The sequence below is a fragment of the Trichomycterus rosablanca genome, chromosome 24 (genome assembly GCF_030014385.1).
Source record: "Trichomycterus rosablanca isolate fTriRos1 chromosome 24, fTriRos1.hap1, whole genome shotgun sequence".
Lineage (NCBI taxonomy): Eukaryota > Metazoa > Chordata > Actinopteri > Siluriformes > Trichomycteridae > Trichomycterus > Trichomycterus rosablanca.
Window position 1 is genome coordinate 13,682,869 of NC_086011.1, and position 19,737 is coordinate 13,702,605.

The following is a 19,737-nucleotide window of genomic DNA, read 5'->3' on the forward strand; positions in this document are numbered from 1 at the left end:
TAGTGTTGCCATGCAATGTTCATTTATTTTATATAGCTGATTTGACACACCTGCCAGCGATAGACATGGATGAAACACTTGACATCAGTAATTGACGGGTGTCTACATACTTTTGGCGTAATACTGTAGAAATGTATTTTTCGAAATGCCAAGAACACATCTGTACACATCTGTTTACTCATGCTGGCAACAAACATGTCATTACCGGGTCAATCTCGATGATTTACTGATTATATCTCTAGTCAACAATAATGTCGTCTACATTACCCATCAGTACCTGTCAGACTTGTGATGCTTCTAGATATTCAAATAGCTATAGAGTATGTCTTACCCAGGTGACATAGTGTTTATTTCCTGTGTTATTTTTCCTGCGCCATATGTTTTAGCCATGTACCTTGTGGTACTGTTTGTAATGGAATCCTCTGAGGGGCTGTGCATGGCTAACACCATGTGGTCACATGTCTTTCTGTCTCAGGAGGGGGTTTTCACCACTGCTCCAGCGACAAGGGAGGGGGCTTCTGTGCTTACGCAGACATCACACTAGCTATCAAGGTATGACGACAGTATTTCTGATCTGAAAACTTGATTTAATTGGATTTAGTGATTGAAACATAGATTAGCATCCGGTGTGAGCTTTCAACCCTCATGTTTAGTACTAAGTAAAGATGAATTATGCAACCAAAATCTTTTTACCATCATTTTTGTCATTTTAAATAAGGGTGTACATATTTTTGTATTAAGTATAGATTTAAAGAGCCACTACTGAGTAAAATTCTATCATTTTACATCAGCATCTCACATATAGAATGCCTGTATTGTGACATATATACATATACGTGTGTACAGTATTACAGTATGTTTAGAAACTGGGGTCAGAGCACAGGGTCAGTCATGCACAGCGCCCCGGGAGCCTAGAGGGTTAAGGGCCTTGTTCAATGGTCCAACAGTGGCTGCATAGCAGAGCTATGATTCAAACTCAACCTTTTGATTGATTGACAATAGCTGATATAACCACATGGGTGAGGGATTACTTTGGCAAACCTTTGTCAAGCACTACAATACAGTAGTAGTTTACATGCGTAAATGCCACTTACAACTTTAAAGTGCAAAAAATAAGCCTTATGTTAACCACGTCCAGAAGCGGCGTCGACTTCTCTGGGCTCGGAGGCATCTAGGATGGACCATCACACAATGGAAACGTGTATTGTGGTCAGAGTCATTCCAGGGTCAAAAACTCTGTTTTTTATTATTAGCGTTTTCCATGCTGCCCCATCTTTTTCTGATTTGGGGTTGTAGTAAGTACATTTAGGGACACACTAAATAGCCAAATTAATTTGCATAGGGTTGAAGTCAGGGTTCTGTGCAGACCAGTGGAGTTTCCCAAAACCAATCTTGTCAAATTACATCATTGTGGACCTCACTTTGTTCACATAGGCACAGTACAGGTCTGTGGAACAGAGCAGGATCCAAAACTGTTGCCTCAAAGTTACAAATAGTAGTTTTAAAATAAATTTTATAGATTTTATAGATTTAGTAATGGGTAAAACAGCAAAACTCAAATCATTTGCAGGGGTTTATTTAAAGTGATTTTCTGATGTGTGTACAGTTGGGCAGGTTCTTTCAGTGTCTGCCTGGATTTCCTCTATATAAACAGGCTTCTCTAAATTGTCTCTGAATGTGAGTTAGTAAATGATACCCTGGGATGAATTGACCTCTTTTAATGGTGTAGTACTGCCTTAATAACCCTTTGATGCACAACCTGGGTCAAAAGTGACCCAACTGAGTTTTTATTTTCTATATCTTTGCAATAAATTAATTTCGTCATTCAAGCTTCCATGAACTCTTCAATTAACTTGTTTTTGATCATCACAAATCCTTATTTCAGTTTTATATTTTTTACTTTTTTAATAAAAATCATTTTTGTATCACTACCCTCCTAATGCACAACATGGGTCAAAAATGTATTTACTTATGTATTTACTATGAAATTTGACAGAAACTACTGACATTTGTAAGTGTTTGTAGTCAAAAACATATTTACTGATCTTTTGAAAGACAACCAAAGATTAGGCTCTTGAATCTTGAATATGTCCAATACTATTTGCTTGCTAGCTGTTTACATATTCTAGTATAGATAGCTTTTATTAGCTAAGACAGCAAATACATAAATAACTGACAAATGTGCATATGAAAATATTCTTGAATGGATGAATATGGGTCATTTTTGACCCATGTTGTGCATTAGAAGGGGTTTGCTTAGCTTGTGCATCAAAGGGTTAAGGCCAGTGCTTACTGGAAAGGCTCCAGCACCACCCTTGACTAGGATAAAGCACTTACCAGTGATAACTAACTAAAATAAATATATGTTCTGAATGTTCTGAAAACACTGTGTGGTGCAACTTGGACACATCTTCAGTGATGAACCCAGGGTCATAGGGTGTTTCGGGTCTTAGATCATCAGACACCCTCATCTGTGCGACCCAGTCGGGGTTGATCAGCCCCCGACTTGTGTCCAAGTAGCAAGCTAGGCCATGGATCACCCCTTTGGCTCCACAGCCACCCATTCCTTTTACAGTCCTCCGTGAGCTCCAGATATTTTGCCTTCTCCATACGGTCTTCCCAGGGTACAGTGAGCTCCACCAACACCACCTGCTTAGAAGATTCTGATGATGAGACCAAATCTGGCCTGAGTGACGTCCTTGCGATGTGTTGTGGAACCTCAACTGCTTTCCTAGGTCGACCTCCTTCTGTCAGTCACGAGCTAAGGCTAACATCCCAGTTGAGGACCTGGGCTCAGGTTGCTGTCTTTCTCCAGCTTTGACAAAGGCGATGTTTTGCCTTGTGTGAAGCTGATGTTCGCTCAGATGAATACCAGTACAGATAGTACATTTAGTGCTTTGTTTCTACCATTTATCCAATATTCCTGACATCGATGTTTTTTTTCCAGTCTTGCCCCCATTCTTCTGCCCACAAACTCCATTTGTGTGCTTGTTAAACTGTAACATTCTGACCCCTGTGTATGTTTTGTCTCTGCAGTTTCTGTTCGAGCGAGTGGAGGGAGTCTCCAGGGCTACGATCATTGATCTGGATGCCCATCAGGTGAGCAGCAGTCATTTTCTAAGAAGCTGCAAAGTATTTGACACGGTGGACAAGACAATACCTTGTTTAGAACTGAAATCAATGGAGCTGTGTACTGCCTGTGTGTTGCTTTCTACAAATTTCACTCTGTCCATTTTATCAGCTCCACTTACCATATAAAAGCACTTTGTAGTTCTACAATGACTGACTGTAGTCCATATGTTTCTTCGCATGCTTTGTTAGCCCCCTTTCATGCTGTACTTGAGCGATCGTCTCTGACTTTACGTCTACAAGGTGGACCAACTAGGTAGGAGTGTCTAATAGAGTGGACAGTGAGTGGATCAGACACAGCAGCGCTGTATTTAAAAACTCCAGCAGCGCTGCTGTGTCTGATCCACTCATGTCAGTACAACACACACTAACACACCACCACCTTGTCAGTGTCACTGCAGTGCTGAGAATGATCCACCACCTAAATAATACCTGCTCTGTGGGGGTCCTGACCATTGAAGAACAGGGTTAATGCAGGGTAAAAAAGTATGTAGAGAAACGTATGGACTACAGTCAGTAATTGTAGAACTACAAATAATAAGCGCTAGGATTTATTATTTTTTTCTGTCAGATAGTTGTTGGGGTTTCTTTGTAGAGTGGTAGTTCTAAGAAACACCATTTTAATTGGTAAATGGGAAGCAGGGAGCATACAAAGCAACAAATGGCTACAGTCAGTAATAATATACTCCCTAAGTCCATCTGTATCCAGTTTAAATCCAGTTTATACCACAAATCTTACTACCTAGTTTATTTTAGTCTTTTTACACCTCATTTGAGGTTCATTATTTTTTAATGCAGACGCTTTAATAAAGTTTTCACTGTGCCATTATGGTAATTGCAGGGTAATTACTGTATAATGACGACTATGATTTTCTGTCTGCATCTGTATATTAGACAAAAAAAAATTGCAGCAGACAAAAATTGCCCACTAGTCTGCTGGGTGATAAACAACCGTACAGTACAGTAGTGGAGGAACGCGGAGATCGGTGTGTGACTCTACATGCGAGAGACGAGGGGTATGGTCAAATAAGAAGGGGCGTGTGTCAGGCAAATATACCCTCCAGCGGAAGACAAATTGGCTACGATAAACGCAATTGACACATTTGAATGCTCTCAATCTCCATGAATGTTACAGTTAGGCTTTAGCAATACGGATCTCCTTTACCAAGACTAAGAGGCCAAGACAACCCCATAATAAGATTTCTTTACAGTCAAGCCGGAAAGTCTGCACCCCCCTTTCACCTTCTCCATGTTTTATTACGTTACAGACTCATCATCTACACACAATTTTTTTTATTTAGGGGTTATCTGTACACACCCTTAGCCTAGTCCTTGGTTGATGCACCTTTGGCAGCAATTACAGCTTCAAGGCGTCTTGGGAAAGAAGCTACAAGCTTGGCACACTTGTTTCTGGACATTTTTGCCCATTCCTCTTGGCATATCCTTGCAAGCTCCGTCAAGTTGGATGGGGAGCGTCGGTACACAGCCATTCTCAACTCCTTCCACAGATGTTCCATTGGATTCGGGTCTGGGCTCTGGCTGGGCCACTCAAGGACATTCACAGACTTTCTCCGAAGCCACTCTTTTGTTCTTTTGGCTGTGTGCTTTGGGTCATTGTCATGTCGGAAGGTAAACCTTCGCCCCAGTCTGAGGTCCAGAGCGCTCTGGAGCAGGTTTTCTTCAAGGATATGGGTGTACTTAGCTGCATTTATCTTTCCCCTTTATCAGGACTAGTCGCCCCGCTCCTGCTTCTGAAAAACATCCCCACATCATGATGCTGCCACCGCCATGCTTCACTGTAGGGATGGCATTAGCCAGGTGATGAGCGGTGCCTGGTTTCCTCCAGACTTGACGCTTGGTATTCAGGCCGCAAAGTTAAATTTTGTTTTCATCAGACCAGAGAATCTTGTTGCTCATGGTTTGAGAGTAATCCAAGCGTGCTATCGGGTGCCTCTTACTAAGGAGTGGCTTCCGTCTGGCCACTCTACCATAAAGGCGTGATTTGTGGAGTGCTGCCTGGATGGTTGATCTTCTGATCGGTTCTTCAATCTCCACAAGGATACGCTGGAGCTCTGTCAGAGTGACCCTCGGCTTCCTGCTCGTCTTCCCTGATCGCTCAGTTTGGCCGGGCGGCCAGGTCTAGGAAGATTTTTGGTGGTTCCAGACTTCTCTATTTACGAATGATGGTGCCCACTGTGCTCTCAATTGTTCTGTACCCTTCTCCAGATCTATGCCTTGACACAATCCTGTTTCTGAGGTCTGCAGAGGATTCCTTTGACCCCATGGCTTGGAGTTTGCTCTGATATGCCTCACCTCTGGGACCTTATACAGGCAGGTGTTGGCAATCCCCAATCACGTCCAATCAATTGAATTTAGCACAGGTGGACTCCAGTTAAATTGTAGAAACATCTCGAGCAGTATCAGTGCAAACAAAATGCACCTCAGCTCACTTTTGGGTGTCATATCAAAGGGTGTGTACACTTGTGTACATATGATATTGTACATTTTTTAGCACAAATGTCTAATTTAGAATTTGTGCCAAAAAAAGAACTCAATCTGTTATAGAATGAGTCTGTAATGTAATAAAACGTGGAGAAGGTCAAGGGGGTGTGCAGACTTTCCGGCTTGACTGTAAATGTCACTATGCTCATCAGAAGACCCATTCCACTGCCAGTGTTCTTCTATAGATATTGCAAGACTCTACGTTTGATTCTATGCACCTGTTTGTAATTTGTTGTGTCTGCTGACTCAGATCTTGAACACAATATCAGCTCTAGAGAAGATTTTTTAGCATCAGCACCTGATTCATTAATGTTCATACCGAGCAATCACTGTGATCTCTCCTGGGTTATTTGCCTGAATCATACAGATTGTATTTCCCAGCTTCACTGTGTTTGTTTCAGTCATAACTCGGTAAATTTATTATAATCCTCGGCTTGCAGCCTTCAGCTTTGTTGGTAATTTAAATTCTGTCATATCACAAGTCACCTGCAGTCACAGAAGAGTAATTAAGCCCTCGTGAGACTTGCGTATGTTATCTGAGGATTTCTGGTATGTAAGCGCTTTACCCTAGAGCCCAGGACAAATGAAGGTGAGAGAGAGGCAGAGACGGATATGAGTGTTACCACTGAAAATTCATGATTGTTTGGTGCTCAGGTAATGCACCTGGATATTCCACTTTATGAGTTTGAACGCAGAGATCTGCGCATGACTCTCCATGTGCAAGACTGGCCTCAAGCGCAAATCCACCAAAGTATCATGGTGTATTTTAAGATTATGACACTTTTTTTTATTTTTTATTTTTATATAATTTAGTGCGTCCTATTTAATCCCGTCAATCATCCTCTCACTAATGCCGGTCCCTGCTCCTGATTGGGACACCGTGCACCTCCGACACGTGCACAGCCAATCGACCGTCTTATCACCCACACTTGACGAGTGCAGCGTGGCAGAGCACTGTGCACGGAGGATCACACACTCCGCCGCACCCCCTCCCGTCTCCATGCAGGCGCCACCAACCAGCCAGCAGAGGGCGCAACCGCCCCAGTCCTGAGAGAGCATCCCCTCCGGTCTCAAATCCCGCCCCCCCCACCTGAACAACAGGCCAATCGCTGTTCATATAGCCGCCCAGCCTCGACCGGTGAAGGCAGAGCTGGATTCGAAACGACGCACTTTCGAGATCCATCCCTGGTTGCAGCGCGTGTCTTTACCGCTGCGCCACCTGAGCGGCCAAGATTATGACACTTTCATGGTTTTTACAGAATATAAGTATTGTACAATTACCCTTAGCTCTCCCATTAACGGCGTATGCACAGAGATGGGAAAAGAGTGCTGTCAGGGTGTGTCTCTCCGTGCACAGTGCTGATCTGCATTGCACTCGTCAATGTGTAGGACGAGATGCATACGACTGCTGCCCACATGTCGGAGTGGGCGTGGGTGTTAGCTCCGTTCTCCTCGATCAGAGCAGGGATCGGCATTGGTGGAGAGGGCAATAATGCGGGCAATTGGACGCACTAAAAGGGAGTAAAAGGGGAGAAAATGCAACAAAATAAAAAAAAGCCTTTTAGGAGAATTGAATGCTGTTACAATAGTAAAGGTTTAACAAACCCCGTATTATCGCAATAGTTATGGATATGCATATCAGGTGTCCACACATTTTGGCCATATTAGTATACTTTATAATACATTAATTAACTAAGCAAATAGGTATGAGCCTCCCATTGGATAATTACTGCATGGGTGATTGTTTCAGCTGGCAACAAGTTATTTAAGCCTAACTGATGCAGTGAGTAGCTTCTCATTTGTTAAACAACCATGTTAAAGGACACATCCTGTGGTTGTGGAAAAGATGTTCATCTGTTTCAGAAGGGTCAAATTATTGGCATGCATCAAGCAGAGAAAACATCTAAGGAGAAGCTGAAACTACTAAAATCGGGTTAAGAACTGTCCAACGCATTATTAAAAAGTAGAAGGACAGTGGGGAAACATCATCTTAGAGGAAGGAATGTGGTCGGAAAAAAATCTTGAATGATCGGGATCGGCGATCACTAAACGTTTGGTGAAATCAAATGGTAGAAAAACTACAGTAGAACTCAGGGATGTTTAATAGTGAAAGTAAGAGCATTTCCACACGCACAATGCGAAGGGAACTCAAGGGATTGGGACTAAACAGCTGTGTAGCCTTAAGAAAACCACTTGTCAGTGAGGCTAACCGGCAAAAACTGCTTCAATTTGCTAGGGAGCATAAAGATTGGACTATGGAACAATGGAAGAAGGTCATGTGGTCTGATGAGTCCAGATTTACCCTGTTCCAGAGTGATGGGCGCATCAGGGTAAGAAGAGAGGAGGCTGAAGTGATGCACCCATCATGCCTAGTGCCTACCATGCAAGCCAGTGAGGTCAGTGCTATGATCTGGGGTTGCTGCAGTCGGTCAGGTCTAGGTTCAGCAACGTTATGTGCCCAAAGAATGAGGTCAGCTGACTACCTGAATATACTGAACCACCAGGTTATTCCATCAATGGATTTTTTTCTTCCCTGATGGCACGGGCATATTCCAAGATGACAATGCCAGGATTCATCGGGCTCAAATTGTGAAAGAGTGCTTCAGGGAGCATGAGACATCATTTTCACACATGGATTGGCCACCACAGTGTCCAGACCTCAACCCCATTGAGAATCTTTGGGATGTGCTGGAGAAGACTTTGCGCAGTGGTCCAAATCTCCCATCATCAATACACCAACCAAATATTAGAGTGTGTGACCTTTTTTTTTTGGCCAGGCAGTGTAGAATAGCAAGAAATCTTAAAGAGATCTTGGTGCTCTGATCTTCTACTCCAGTGTCTGAGGGAAAGAGCCCTGCAAAACCAGAGTCCACACAGAAAGAAACTCACACACAGACAGTCCTGTAGAGGACACCTATAGAGGAGATGTGTACCTGAGAATGTGAGCCTATGTCCAAGCTTATAATTGCCGGGAGAAAAGGGAACAAGCAGAACCAAGTTAATGGTTAGGGGTGTTGGGGTTGTTTAACATTCAGAGGGGGAACAGAACATGTTGAGACGGATTCTGTGGTTAACTATAGATTTAATTGCAATATTTAGACCTGTAGAATAGAGGTTTAATAGAGGAGAATATTGCTAAGCAGTTGTAATCACAATATTTGTAATAATGGCACGTTGTAAAGAGCGAGTAATCTTTATTTATGTGCTACAATACAGTGGCTTGCAAAAGTATTCATACCCCTTGAACTTTTCCATATTTTGTCACATTACAACCACAAACATAAATATATTTCACTGGAATTTAATGTGAAAGACCAACACAAAGTGGTATACAATTGTGAAGTGGAAGGAAAATTATACATGATTCAAAACATTTTTTACAAATAAAAAACTGAAAAGTGTGGTGTGCAAAAGTATCCAGCCCCCTTTTCTCTGAGTGCAACCAATTGCATTCAGAAGTTGCCTGATGGCTGCTAATGACTGAAAAGAGTCCACCTGTGTGTAATCTAATCTCAGTACAAATACAGCTGCTCCGTGACGGCCTCAGAGGTTGGTTAAGAGAATATTGGGGAGTAAACAGCATTATGAAGTCCAAAGAACACACCAGACAGGTCAGGAATAAGGTTGTGGAGAAGTTTAAAGCAGGCTTAGGCTATAAAAAGATTTCCCAAGCTTTGAACATCTCACGGACTGTTCAATCCATTATCCGGAAATGGAAAGAGTATGGCACAACTGTAAACCTACCAAGACAAGGCTGTCCACCTAAACTTACAGGCCGAACAAGGAGAGCACTGATCAGAGATGCAGCCAAGAGGCCCATGGTGACTCTGGACGAAATGCAGAGATCCACAGCTCAGGTGGGGGAATCTGTCCACAGGACAACTATTAGTCGTGCACTGCACAAATGTGGTCTTTATGGAAGAGTGGCAAGAAGAAAGCCATTGTTAAAAGAAAACCATAAAAAGTCCCGTTTGCAGTTTGCCAGAAGCCATGTTGGGGACACAGCAAACATGTGGAACAAGGTGCTTTGGTCAGATGAGACCAAAATTGAACTTTTTGGCCTAAATGCAAAACGCTATGTGTGGCGGAGAATTAACACTGCACATCACTCTGAACACACCATCCCCACTGTCAAATATGGTGGTGGCAGCATCATGCACTGGGGCTGCTTCTCTTCAGCAGGGACAGGGAAGTTGGTCAAAGTTGATGGGAAGATGGATGGAGCCAAATACAGGGCAATCTTGGAAGAAAACCTGTTGGAGTCTGCAAAAGACTTGAGACTGGGGCGGAGGTTCACCTTCCAGCAGGACAACGACCCTAAACATAAAGCCAGGGCTACAATGGAATGGTTTAAAACAAAACATATTCATGTGTTAGAATGGCCCAGTCAAAGTCCAGACCTAAACCCAATCGAGAATTTGTGGCAAGATCTGAAAACTGCTGTTCACAAACGCTTTCCATCTAATCTGACTGAGCTTGAGCTGTTTTGCAAAGAAGAATGGGCAAAAATGTCAGTCACTAGATGTGCAAAGCTGGTGGAGACATACCCTAAAAGACTTGCAGCTGTAATTGCAGCAAAAGGTGGTTCCACAAAGTATTGACTCAGGGGGGCTGGATACTTTTGCACACCGCACTTTTCAGTTTTTTATTTGTAAAAAATGTTTTGAATCATGTATAACTTTCGTTCCACTTCACAATTGTATACCACTTTGTGTTGGTCTTTCACATTAAATTCCAGTGAAATATATTTATGTTTGTGGTTGTAATGTGACAAAATATGGAAAAGTTCAAGGGGTATGAATACTTTTGCAAGCCACTGTAACATGCTCAGGTAAATACAGACCATAGACGACGATTGGACACTCAGTATAAGTGTTTTACTAAGCCCCCTGCCTTTGTAATGAGTCACATGACATTTAATACCATGCTTAAGATTTAGCCTAAACAATAGTTACAGAGTGTTCTTCGTTTTGGCCTCTGCACACAAAAGTGCCATAAGCAGTTTGAATCATGGCTTCATTATAATTATGGTCCTTTGCTTATCGACAGCGAAGGGTGGATCAATTCAGACTCTGAGTAAATAATTCATGAAGCGGTGCTTGGAGCGCAAGCGTCCGAATATGCATTTATGCACATGAACAGGTCTAAAAGTGCTTTCTCAGCTCGCATTAGAAGCTGGGATGAAGACAGAGAAAAGGAAAGCTGGCATAAAAACAAACAAGAAGTAGTAACACGTCTTAAGATGTGCAACAGTAAGGGGTCGTCGTTTCAAAATTCTCCACACATTCTATCTACACTATTGGGGACAGGTCAGAACTGCAGGCAAGCCAGTCCAGTACCCGTACCCTCTTCTTCATGGACGTCCCTGAAAAAGACGAAAGGGACAAAGTCCCTTGGGTCCGGAGCACACGGCGTCCTGGAATGCTGATTCATCTGACCACAATACACTTTTCCACTGTGTGATGGTCCAACCTAGATGCCTCCAAGCCCAGAGAAGTCAACGCCGTTTCTGGACATGATTAACATAAGGCTTCTTTTTTGCACAGTAAAGTTTTAAGTGGTATTTGTGCATGTAACTCTGTATTGTAGTCCTTGATAAAGGTTTGCCAAAGTAATCCCTCACCCATGTGGTTATATCAGCTATTGTTGAGTGGCGGTTCTTGATGCAGTGCCGTCTGAGGGATCGAAGATCACGGGCGTTCAGCTTAAGCTCGCACCCTTGGCCTTTACGCACTGAAATTCCTCCTGATTCCTTGAATGGTTTAATGATATTATGCACTGTAGAGGGAGAAATATGCAAATCCCTTCCAATCTTTCTTTGTTGACAAACTGGAGATCCTCTGATCATCTTTACTCAACGCCTTTCCTGGATGCTGCTTTTGTACCAAACCATGATTTCAATCACCTGTTTGGAATCACATCATTATTTAGTTTTTTCACCTCATTACTAGCCCTAAATTGCCCCCGTCCCAACTTTTTTTGGAATGTGTTGCAGGCCTGAAATGCAGGAATGGATGTTCATTAATAAATGAAATAAAGTTGAGCAGATAAAACATGAAATATCTTGGGTTCAAACTGTCTGCAATCAAATAAAAGTAAATGATTTAGGGTTGTACAATATTAATTTATTATATTTATTAAGATGTGTTTTCTTCCATGCTCAATCTCCTGTGGCGTAACAGGAATAAAAATTAAGTATAAAATGTAATCATTTATAAGATAAATCATTACCACCCGGAACTGTTTATAAGGTTTTAAAATGCACAAGACTCCTACAATAATAATTACAGTAAATTAAGTGTTGTAATGAAAATGTTGTCCTGTGGTGTGACATCTAATTTTATTCAAATAAAAATTAAATGGCTTTTATAATGGTACAGTTAATCCAATCTTCATTTGAATTTTCATCAGAACGGTATCATTTTATAAGCTAGTTCCACTTGTGTGAGTGATAAAAAGACTACAAGTAAATGAATGGAATTGAAAAACAACCATGAATAATATATATTTACATTTTCGGCATTTAGCAGACGCTCCTATCCAGAGCGACTTACAGAAGTGCTTCCGTAGTGAACATCGTTGTTTAAGTAACAACAGTCCAAGAACACAAATCTGTCAGCTTAAGTGTTTAGTAAAGAGGTGGGTTTTTAATTGTCTAATAAAAAGACAACAAGACACTCAGATGTTCGGACAGACAGGGGAAGTTCGTTCCACCACTTGGGTGCAAGTACAGAGAAGATCCTTGATGCTTGTCTTCCTTGAGTTCTGGGTGGAGGATCAAGTCGAGTGAGACTAGTGGCTCGGAGGTTGCGTGGTACAGAGCGGGGTTTGATTAGACCTCGAAGGTAGCTTGGGGCTAGTCCTTTTTTGCTTTGTATGCGAGCATTAGTGTTTTAAACTGAATGCGTGCAGCTACAGGAAGCCCGTGAAGAGAACGCAGCAGTGGGGTGATGTGGCAGTGTTTAGGTCGGTTAAAAACCAGACGGGCAGCTGCATTTTGAATGAGCTGCAAGGGTTTAATAGTAGACATGGAACAGGAGCACCTGCCAGCAGGGAGTTGCAGTAGTCCAGCCGAGAGATTACAAGTGACTGGACCAGAATCTGAGTAGCTTCCATGGAGAACAATGGCCGAATCTTTCAGATGTTGTAGAGGAGGAGAAGAGAAGAGAAGGCCAGCTGGTTATCCAGGACACCACCAAGGCTTCTTACATTATCAGATGGTCTGATCTGGGAGTCATCAAGAGAGATGACTAGGTCCAGGGTTGGAGATTGATCTCCAGGAATAAGTAACAGTTACAGTAACAGTGTCTTGCTGAGATTGAGTTTTAGATGAGGAGCTGACATCCATTGTGACATATACATATACAAAATACTGTATTAATTTTAGTTTGCATAAAGGGACCCTTAAACTTTAAATACAACTAATCTAATAAAATGATTGCAATATATATTAGAACATATTCCATTTTCCAGAAATGGGGTTTGTACAGTATATGAGGGATTGAATATTTGAATTCTGTGTTGCTGCCAGAACAGACCCTGAACATCTTTACCCAGTGTAGTGTGGGTTCCTATGGAAACTACTCTTGCACATGCAATATATCAACCTTGTAATGAAACCTTCAAGCTCGGGGCTTATAAATGCATTATTATCCTGACAGCCTGTCCTGGATTGTGTTGGATTTAGTATGGGATTAGTCCTAACATGTGTGTGGTAAACCAGTCTATTTTCTTGGGCCTGCAAAGCATTTGAAGAATGATTGACAGATGGCTCAAGAGGATTCCGGCTAACAGTGACTGCTTCACTTCAGAATTCCACTAGGTCACCGAATAGTGGATCAGGCCTGGATCCAGACCTAGGTTTGGTTGTAATTAGATGCAAAGCAATTCTCATTAATTAAAATAATTACAGACTGATAATTAGTGGTCTGCGCTTTTAATGGAGCTGTGAGAGCCTACTGAGCCAGGAAGAATGCCTCTATTTGTCATATATACATATACGGATGTACAGTTTGGAAGCTTGGGTCAGAGCGCAGGGTCAGCCATTGTACAGCACCCCTGGAGCCATGTGGTTTAAGGGCTTTGTCCAAGAGCCCAACAGTGGCTGCATGGCAGAGCCAGAATTCGAACCCTCAACCTTTCGATTGATAGCCCAATGCTCTTCCAACTAGGCTACCACTAGAGCAGTTGTGTACACACATGTGAAAGGAGATGCTGGTCATCAATACTGAGAGATGAAAGCTTCTGCAGCCCGCAACAGAGAAAGTGGATAGAACAGGGATAGTGCAGAACTGAGAAGAGATGTCAACTCAGTTCTTAGAAAAATAGAAACACAGGGAACCTTTAGAACATGCCGGTTCCTCAGTGCATGAGTGGCACATCGATCCCACCAACTGTTGCATCCTGCACATTTATGGATGGGGTCTGCTCCGTAAAAGGGACATCTTGGCGCCTCTGGTGCAATCTGCTCTCCCAAGGGTGGTTCCATCGAGAGTTCCCCGAAATATACAGAATGCTGGTATCACACACCAGCAGAAAACCAGATCAGATCATGCAGCCCGGCACCAAGGTTTAAGAGAAGAGCAGGTTTGTCAGACAGAGGAGCTGGTGAATCTTGGATGAAAACCACCTCCTTATTGTTACATTCACTGTCCATTTTATCAGCTCCACTTACCATATAGGAGAACTTTGTAGTTCTACAATTACTGACTGTAGTCCATCTGTTTCTCAACATACTTTTTTAGACTGCTTTCATGCTGTTCTTCAATGGTCAGGACCCCCACAGGACCACAGAGCAGGTATTATTTAGGTGGTGGATCATTCTCAGCACAGCAGTGACACTGACATGGTGATGGTGTGTTAGATGGTGATGGTGTGCTGGTATAAATGGAGTTTTTAAAATACCGTGTCCACTCACTGTCCACTCTATCAGACACTCCTACCTAGACGTAAAGTCAGAGACGATCGCTCATCTATTGCTGCTGTTTGAGTCGGTCATCTTCTAGACCTTCATCAGTGGTCACAGGGCGCTGCCCACGGGGCGCTGTTGGCTGGATATTTTTGGTTAGTGGTTTATTCTCAGTCCAGCAGTGACAGTGAGGTGTTGAAAAACTCCAGCAGCGCTGCTGTGTCTGATCCACTCATACCAGCACAACACACACTAACACACCACCACCATGTCAGTGTCACTGCAGTGCTGAGAATGATCCACCACCTAAATAATACTAAATAATGGACTACAGTCAGTAATTGTAGAACTAGAAAGTGCTTCCAAACGGTAAGTGGAGCTGATAAAATGGACAGTGAGTGTAGAAACAAGGAGGTGGTTTTAATGTTATGGCTGATCAGTGTATTATCTGTATCTTTCACCTTAACGTGACTTACAGTCAACTTCATTAAGCAGATGAGAGCCTTGTTACAAGAAGTCTCCCCCTAAATTAGGTACAGACCCAAAATAAAAGCAGACAGTAGTAGCAGAATTCACAAATTTGCACTGCCCCTCCTTATCTTTGTTAAATTTTATGATGTTGCAGGCAGAGCGGTAGAGAGAACAGAGTGGCGACACTCCCATAGGGAACCGTTGGAAAGGGGGCGGGACATTTTTTCTGCGCAGCTTCCGGGTTGTGGAGCTCTGTATAGTTCCAAACAACCCATAGAGCCCCATTCATTTCCACTACTTATCAAACATTTTTAGCTGTATGTTGCTTTGTTTTAAAAAAATTATGAATTTAATGTCATTAATATACTTAATACTGTTATTGTTTAGCATTTGCTCAGCACTAAATGTTACATGTTTATCTTAATTAATAGGTATAACCCAATTTAGCTTAGTCAGTTAAGCTTAATTAATGACACACGAGTCTTTTCACCTAAAATGAGTTGATTAATCAAGAGTCTTGTTACAGAAATGATCATAAAACATTAGAACCACAATAAATCATTATACTTTTACTTTCATACTTAAGTACATTTGAAGGTAAATTTAGTTTAGTACTTTAGTGGAGGTAAAGAGTATTTTTACTTTTACTACTACTTTTACTGGAGTAATATGTTACCTTGGATATCTCTACTTTAACTCAACTAAATGGTTTGTGTACCTTGTCCACCACTTACATTAGACAAAATGAACTAGTGCATATTCATAATGAATTCATTAATGTATTACATGTAGGAATCAATTATTAATCACTCATGAAATAAGAGATGAATGAATGCTTTTTCATGTACCTGCACTATAATGTTTTTGGTACGGTAATGTGTTTATCAATCTGTTCATTCAGTGCAGGTAAACCTTATGAATCCAGCACATGACTTAGTGTTTAGCCAAAATGATTATTATTATGAATCCTCAGGAAAGTGAAGGGAGATTAGTTTATGCAAAAAACAAAACATAAAAAACTTTAATGTCTATACTGTATATTGTCTCTACTACTTAATGATATCGCATTATGTAATGTATGCTATTATAATGTACTGTGTGTTAACAAGAACGACCTATTAACAAGTCATTATAAACATCAATCTTCCACTTTATATACCAAATTGACATTAAAGCAGATGCAGTAAATGTAAACGCAGTTGAAAATACCCAGAAATTGTACAAATGTTTATTATTTGCCGTTTAATATTTCATTTACTGCTGCCTGTCCCATTTGAGAACATGACAGCGCCGGGTTTGTTTGGAACTATTGAGGGTTACATGAACCACGTGACCGCGTAGCGGCGAGATCAAGGAGTGTCGCAACTCTCTCTATCTACGGCTCTGGTTGCAGGTAAAACCTATTGGAAAAGATAGGATTGTTCCCACTATTGCTTTATTTCTGTCTGGAGAAAGTGTTACTGGCCTAAACGCTATCCTTATGGTTTTTATTATCTGTGTGTCCTCACATTGGACCCCTTTATAGATCTGCCATCACACTGCCATTACAATTGTTTCTTGATGTGGACTGCTTCGAGTAAAAGTAATTTAAAGGGGGAAAAAGAGCCAAGAACAAATTGACCATATGTGGGTTCATGATGTGTTATAGTGCGGCAGGTTGCATTCCTTGACGAGGAGGTAGACTGTGTTAAACGACCGCGATAGTGCGAAGTACTCCCAAGCATGTGTGGCTATGATGGTTTTTTTATGCAGTGCCGCCTGTGGGTTCGAAGGTCACACATGTTTGAAAGTGGTTTCTGGCCTTGCCCTACACACATATGGGGAATTTTTTTTAATGGATTGGCAAATCTCTCATGAAGTTGGTGCAAAACGATTCATATGAGCTTGCAAAGATGGAACACTTGGTGTATTCTCTTTTTATACCCAATCGTGATACATTTACTTGTTACCAGTTCTCCTGTTTATTGTGGGGGTTTTTTGAATGGTGTATCTTCTATAAACCCTTCACTCTTATTTTGCCCCAGTTATTAGCAACACTGGTGCACTTGCCTCACTTATTCAAGTACAACGCATTGTGTCATTACCACTTTAGAGATGTGCTGAAAATGGTCCTTTATCCTGGGAAAGTTGCAAGGCACAAACCACTACTGACCAAAAGAACACAAAAGATCATCTCACGTTTGCCAAAAATGTGTAGACGACTGCTGAGATTTTGGGATATTACAGTCAAGCCGGGAGAGTCTGCACACCCCTTTCACCTTCTCCACGTTTTATTACATTACAGACTGTTTTGATTATTAAAAATCAAAATGTAAAATATCATATGTACACAAGTGTGCACACCCTTTGATATGACACCCAAAAGTGAGCTGAGGTCCATTTTGTTTTCACTGATACTGCTTGAGATGTTTCTACAATTTAATTGGAGTCCACCTGTGGTCAATTCAATTGATTAGACATGATTGGTGATTGCCAACACCTGCCTATATGAGGTCCCACAGGTGACAGAGCATATCAGAGCAAACTCCAAGCCATGGGGTCAAAGGAATCATCTGCAGACCTCAAAAACAGGATTATGTTAAGGCACAGATCTGGAGAAGGGTACAGAACAATTGCTGCAGCTTTACAGGTCCCAAAGAGCACAGTGGCCACCATCATTCATAAATGGAAGAAGTTTGGAACCACCAAAAATCCTCCTAGACCTGGCCGCTCGGCCAAACTGAGCGATCGGGGAAAGACGTTCCTTGGCCAGAGAGGTGAGCAGGAACCCGAGGGTCACTCTGACAGAGCTCCAGCGTATCCTTGTGGAGATGGGAGAACCCATCAGATGATCAACCATCCAGGCAGCACTCCACAAATCACGCTTTTATGGTAGAGTGGCCAGATGGAAGCTACTCCTTAGTAAAAGGCACCCGATAGCACGCTTGGAGTTTGCCAAAAGGCACCTAGAGGACTCTCAAACAATGAGAAACAAGATTCTCTGGTCTGATAAAACCAAAATTGAACTCTTTGGCCTGAATACCAAGCGTCACATCTGGAGGAAACCAGGCACCGCTCATCACCTGGCTAATGCCATCCCTACAGTAAAGCATGGTGGTGGCAGCATCATGATGTGGGGATGTTTTTCAGCAGTGGGATCGGGGTGACTAGTCCTGCTCCAGAGCGCTCTGGACCTCAGACTGGGGCGAAGGTTTACCTTCCAACATGACAATGACCCGAAGCACACAGCCAAGAGAACAAAGAAGTGTCTTCAGAAAAAGTCTGTGAATGTCCTTGAGTGGCCCAGCCAGAGCCCAGACCCGAATCCAATGGAACATCTGTGGAAGGAGTTGAGAATGGCTGTGTATTGATGCTCCCCATCCAACCTGACGAAGCTTGCAAGGATATGCCAAGAGGAATGGGCAACAATGTCCAGAAACAAGTGTGCCGAGCTCGTAGCTTCTTTCCTAAGTCGACTTGAAGCTGTAATTGCTGCCAAAGGTGCATCAACCAAGTATTAGGCTAAGGGTGTGTACAGATATGTAACCCCTAAATAAACAATTTCAATCTATTATAAAATGAGTGTGTAATGTAATAAAACATGGAGAAGGTGAAAGGGGTGGTAAGACCTTAAATGCGCTTGGAAACCCAAATGAAAGCAGTATTTCAAAGAGGAGTGGGCCAGAGTTATCGCAGACGTTTGATTGTAGTTACCGCCAAGGGTGACACAACCATTTATTAGGTTTAAGGGGGCAATTACTTTTTCCTCTCAGCTTGCTCAATATTCCAGTAGGACTCTATGCTAAAATTAGAAAGGGGGCATGTGTGCCTCATTAAAATATCACAGAATAGTGCATTGAAATGTAACGAGGCTGCCTTCATGGTCCCATTCATTTATTCTTGATGACCTTTGGTTGTTTGACGATCACTCGGTTGCGCCGTCGATGTGGGTGATTAGACGTGCTTTACGAGCGGATTTTCCCGCCTTCGAGAGCTGAATAGGGTTTTACCGCTTCACCGCACAGACAGTGCTTGTACAGAATAAGATTCCGTGTGTGTTTTGTTCGCATAATTAGCCAACGGTCTCTATCGGGCTTTAAATATTGACGGCTGGATGCAAAACACGACAGAATTAACACAATACGACACAAAACGTTACAAAAGGCTGAATTGTACACTGATCAGCCAAAACATTAGAATCGTCCTTGTTTCTTACCATATAGAAGCACTTTGTAGTTCTACAATTACTGACTGTAGTCCATCTGTTTCTCTACATACTTTGTGCCTGCTTTCACCCTGTTCTTCAATGGTCAGGACCCCCACAGGAGCACTACAGAGCAGGTATTATTTAGGTGGTGGATCATTCTCAGCACTGCAGTGACACTGACATGGTGGTGGTGTGTTAGTGTGTGTTGTGCTGGTATGAGTGGATCAGACACAGCAGCGCTGCTGGAGTTTTTAAATATCGTGTCCACTCGCTGTCCACTCTATTAGACACTCCTAGATGTAAAGTCAGAGACGATCGCTCATCTATTGCTACTGTTTGAGTTGGTCATCTTCTAGACCTTCATCAGTGGTCACAGGGCGCTGCCCACGGGGCGCTGTTGGCTGGATATTTTTGGTTAGTGGTTTATTCTCAGTCCAGCAGTGACAGTGAGGTGTTTAAAAACTCCCTCAGCATTGATGTGTCTGATCCACTCAAACCAGCACAACACACACTAACACACCACCACCATGTCAGTGTCACT

General features: G+C 42.3%; 1 protein-coding gene across 3 annotated transcripts in view; it reads left to right on the forward strand.

Moving 5' to 3' along the window:
* Positions 1-19,737, forward strand: part of hdac11 (histone deacetylase 11) — a 60,134-nt gene that overhangs the window by 27,232 nt on the left and 13,165 nt on the right. For all 3 annotated transcript variants that reach the window (XM_062986866.1, XM_062986867.1, XM_062986868.1), the window contains 2 exons: positions 476-552; positions 3,037-3,099. In XM_062986866.1, the coding sequence (XP_062842936.1) occupies positions 476-552; positions 3,037-3,099 (140 nt within the window). The remainder of the gene's footprint in view (positions 1-475; positions 553-3,036; positions 3,100-19,737) is intronic.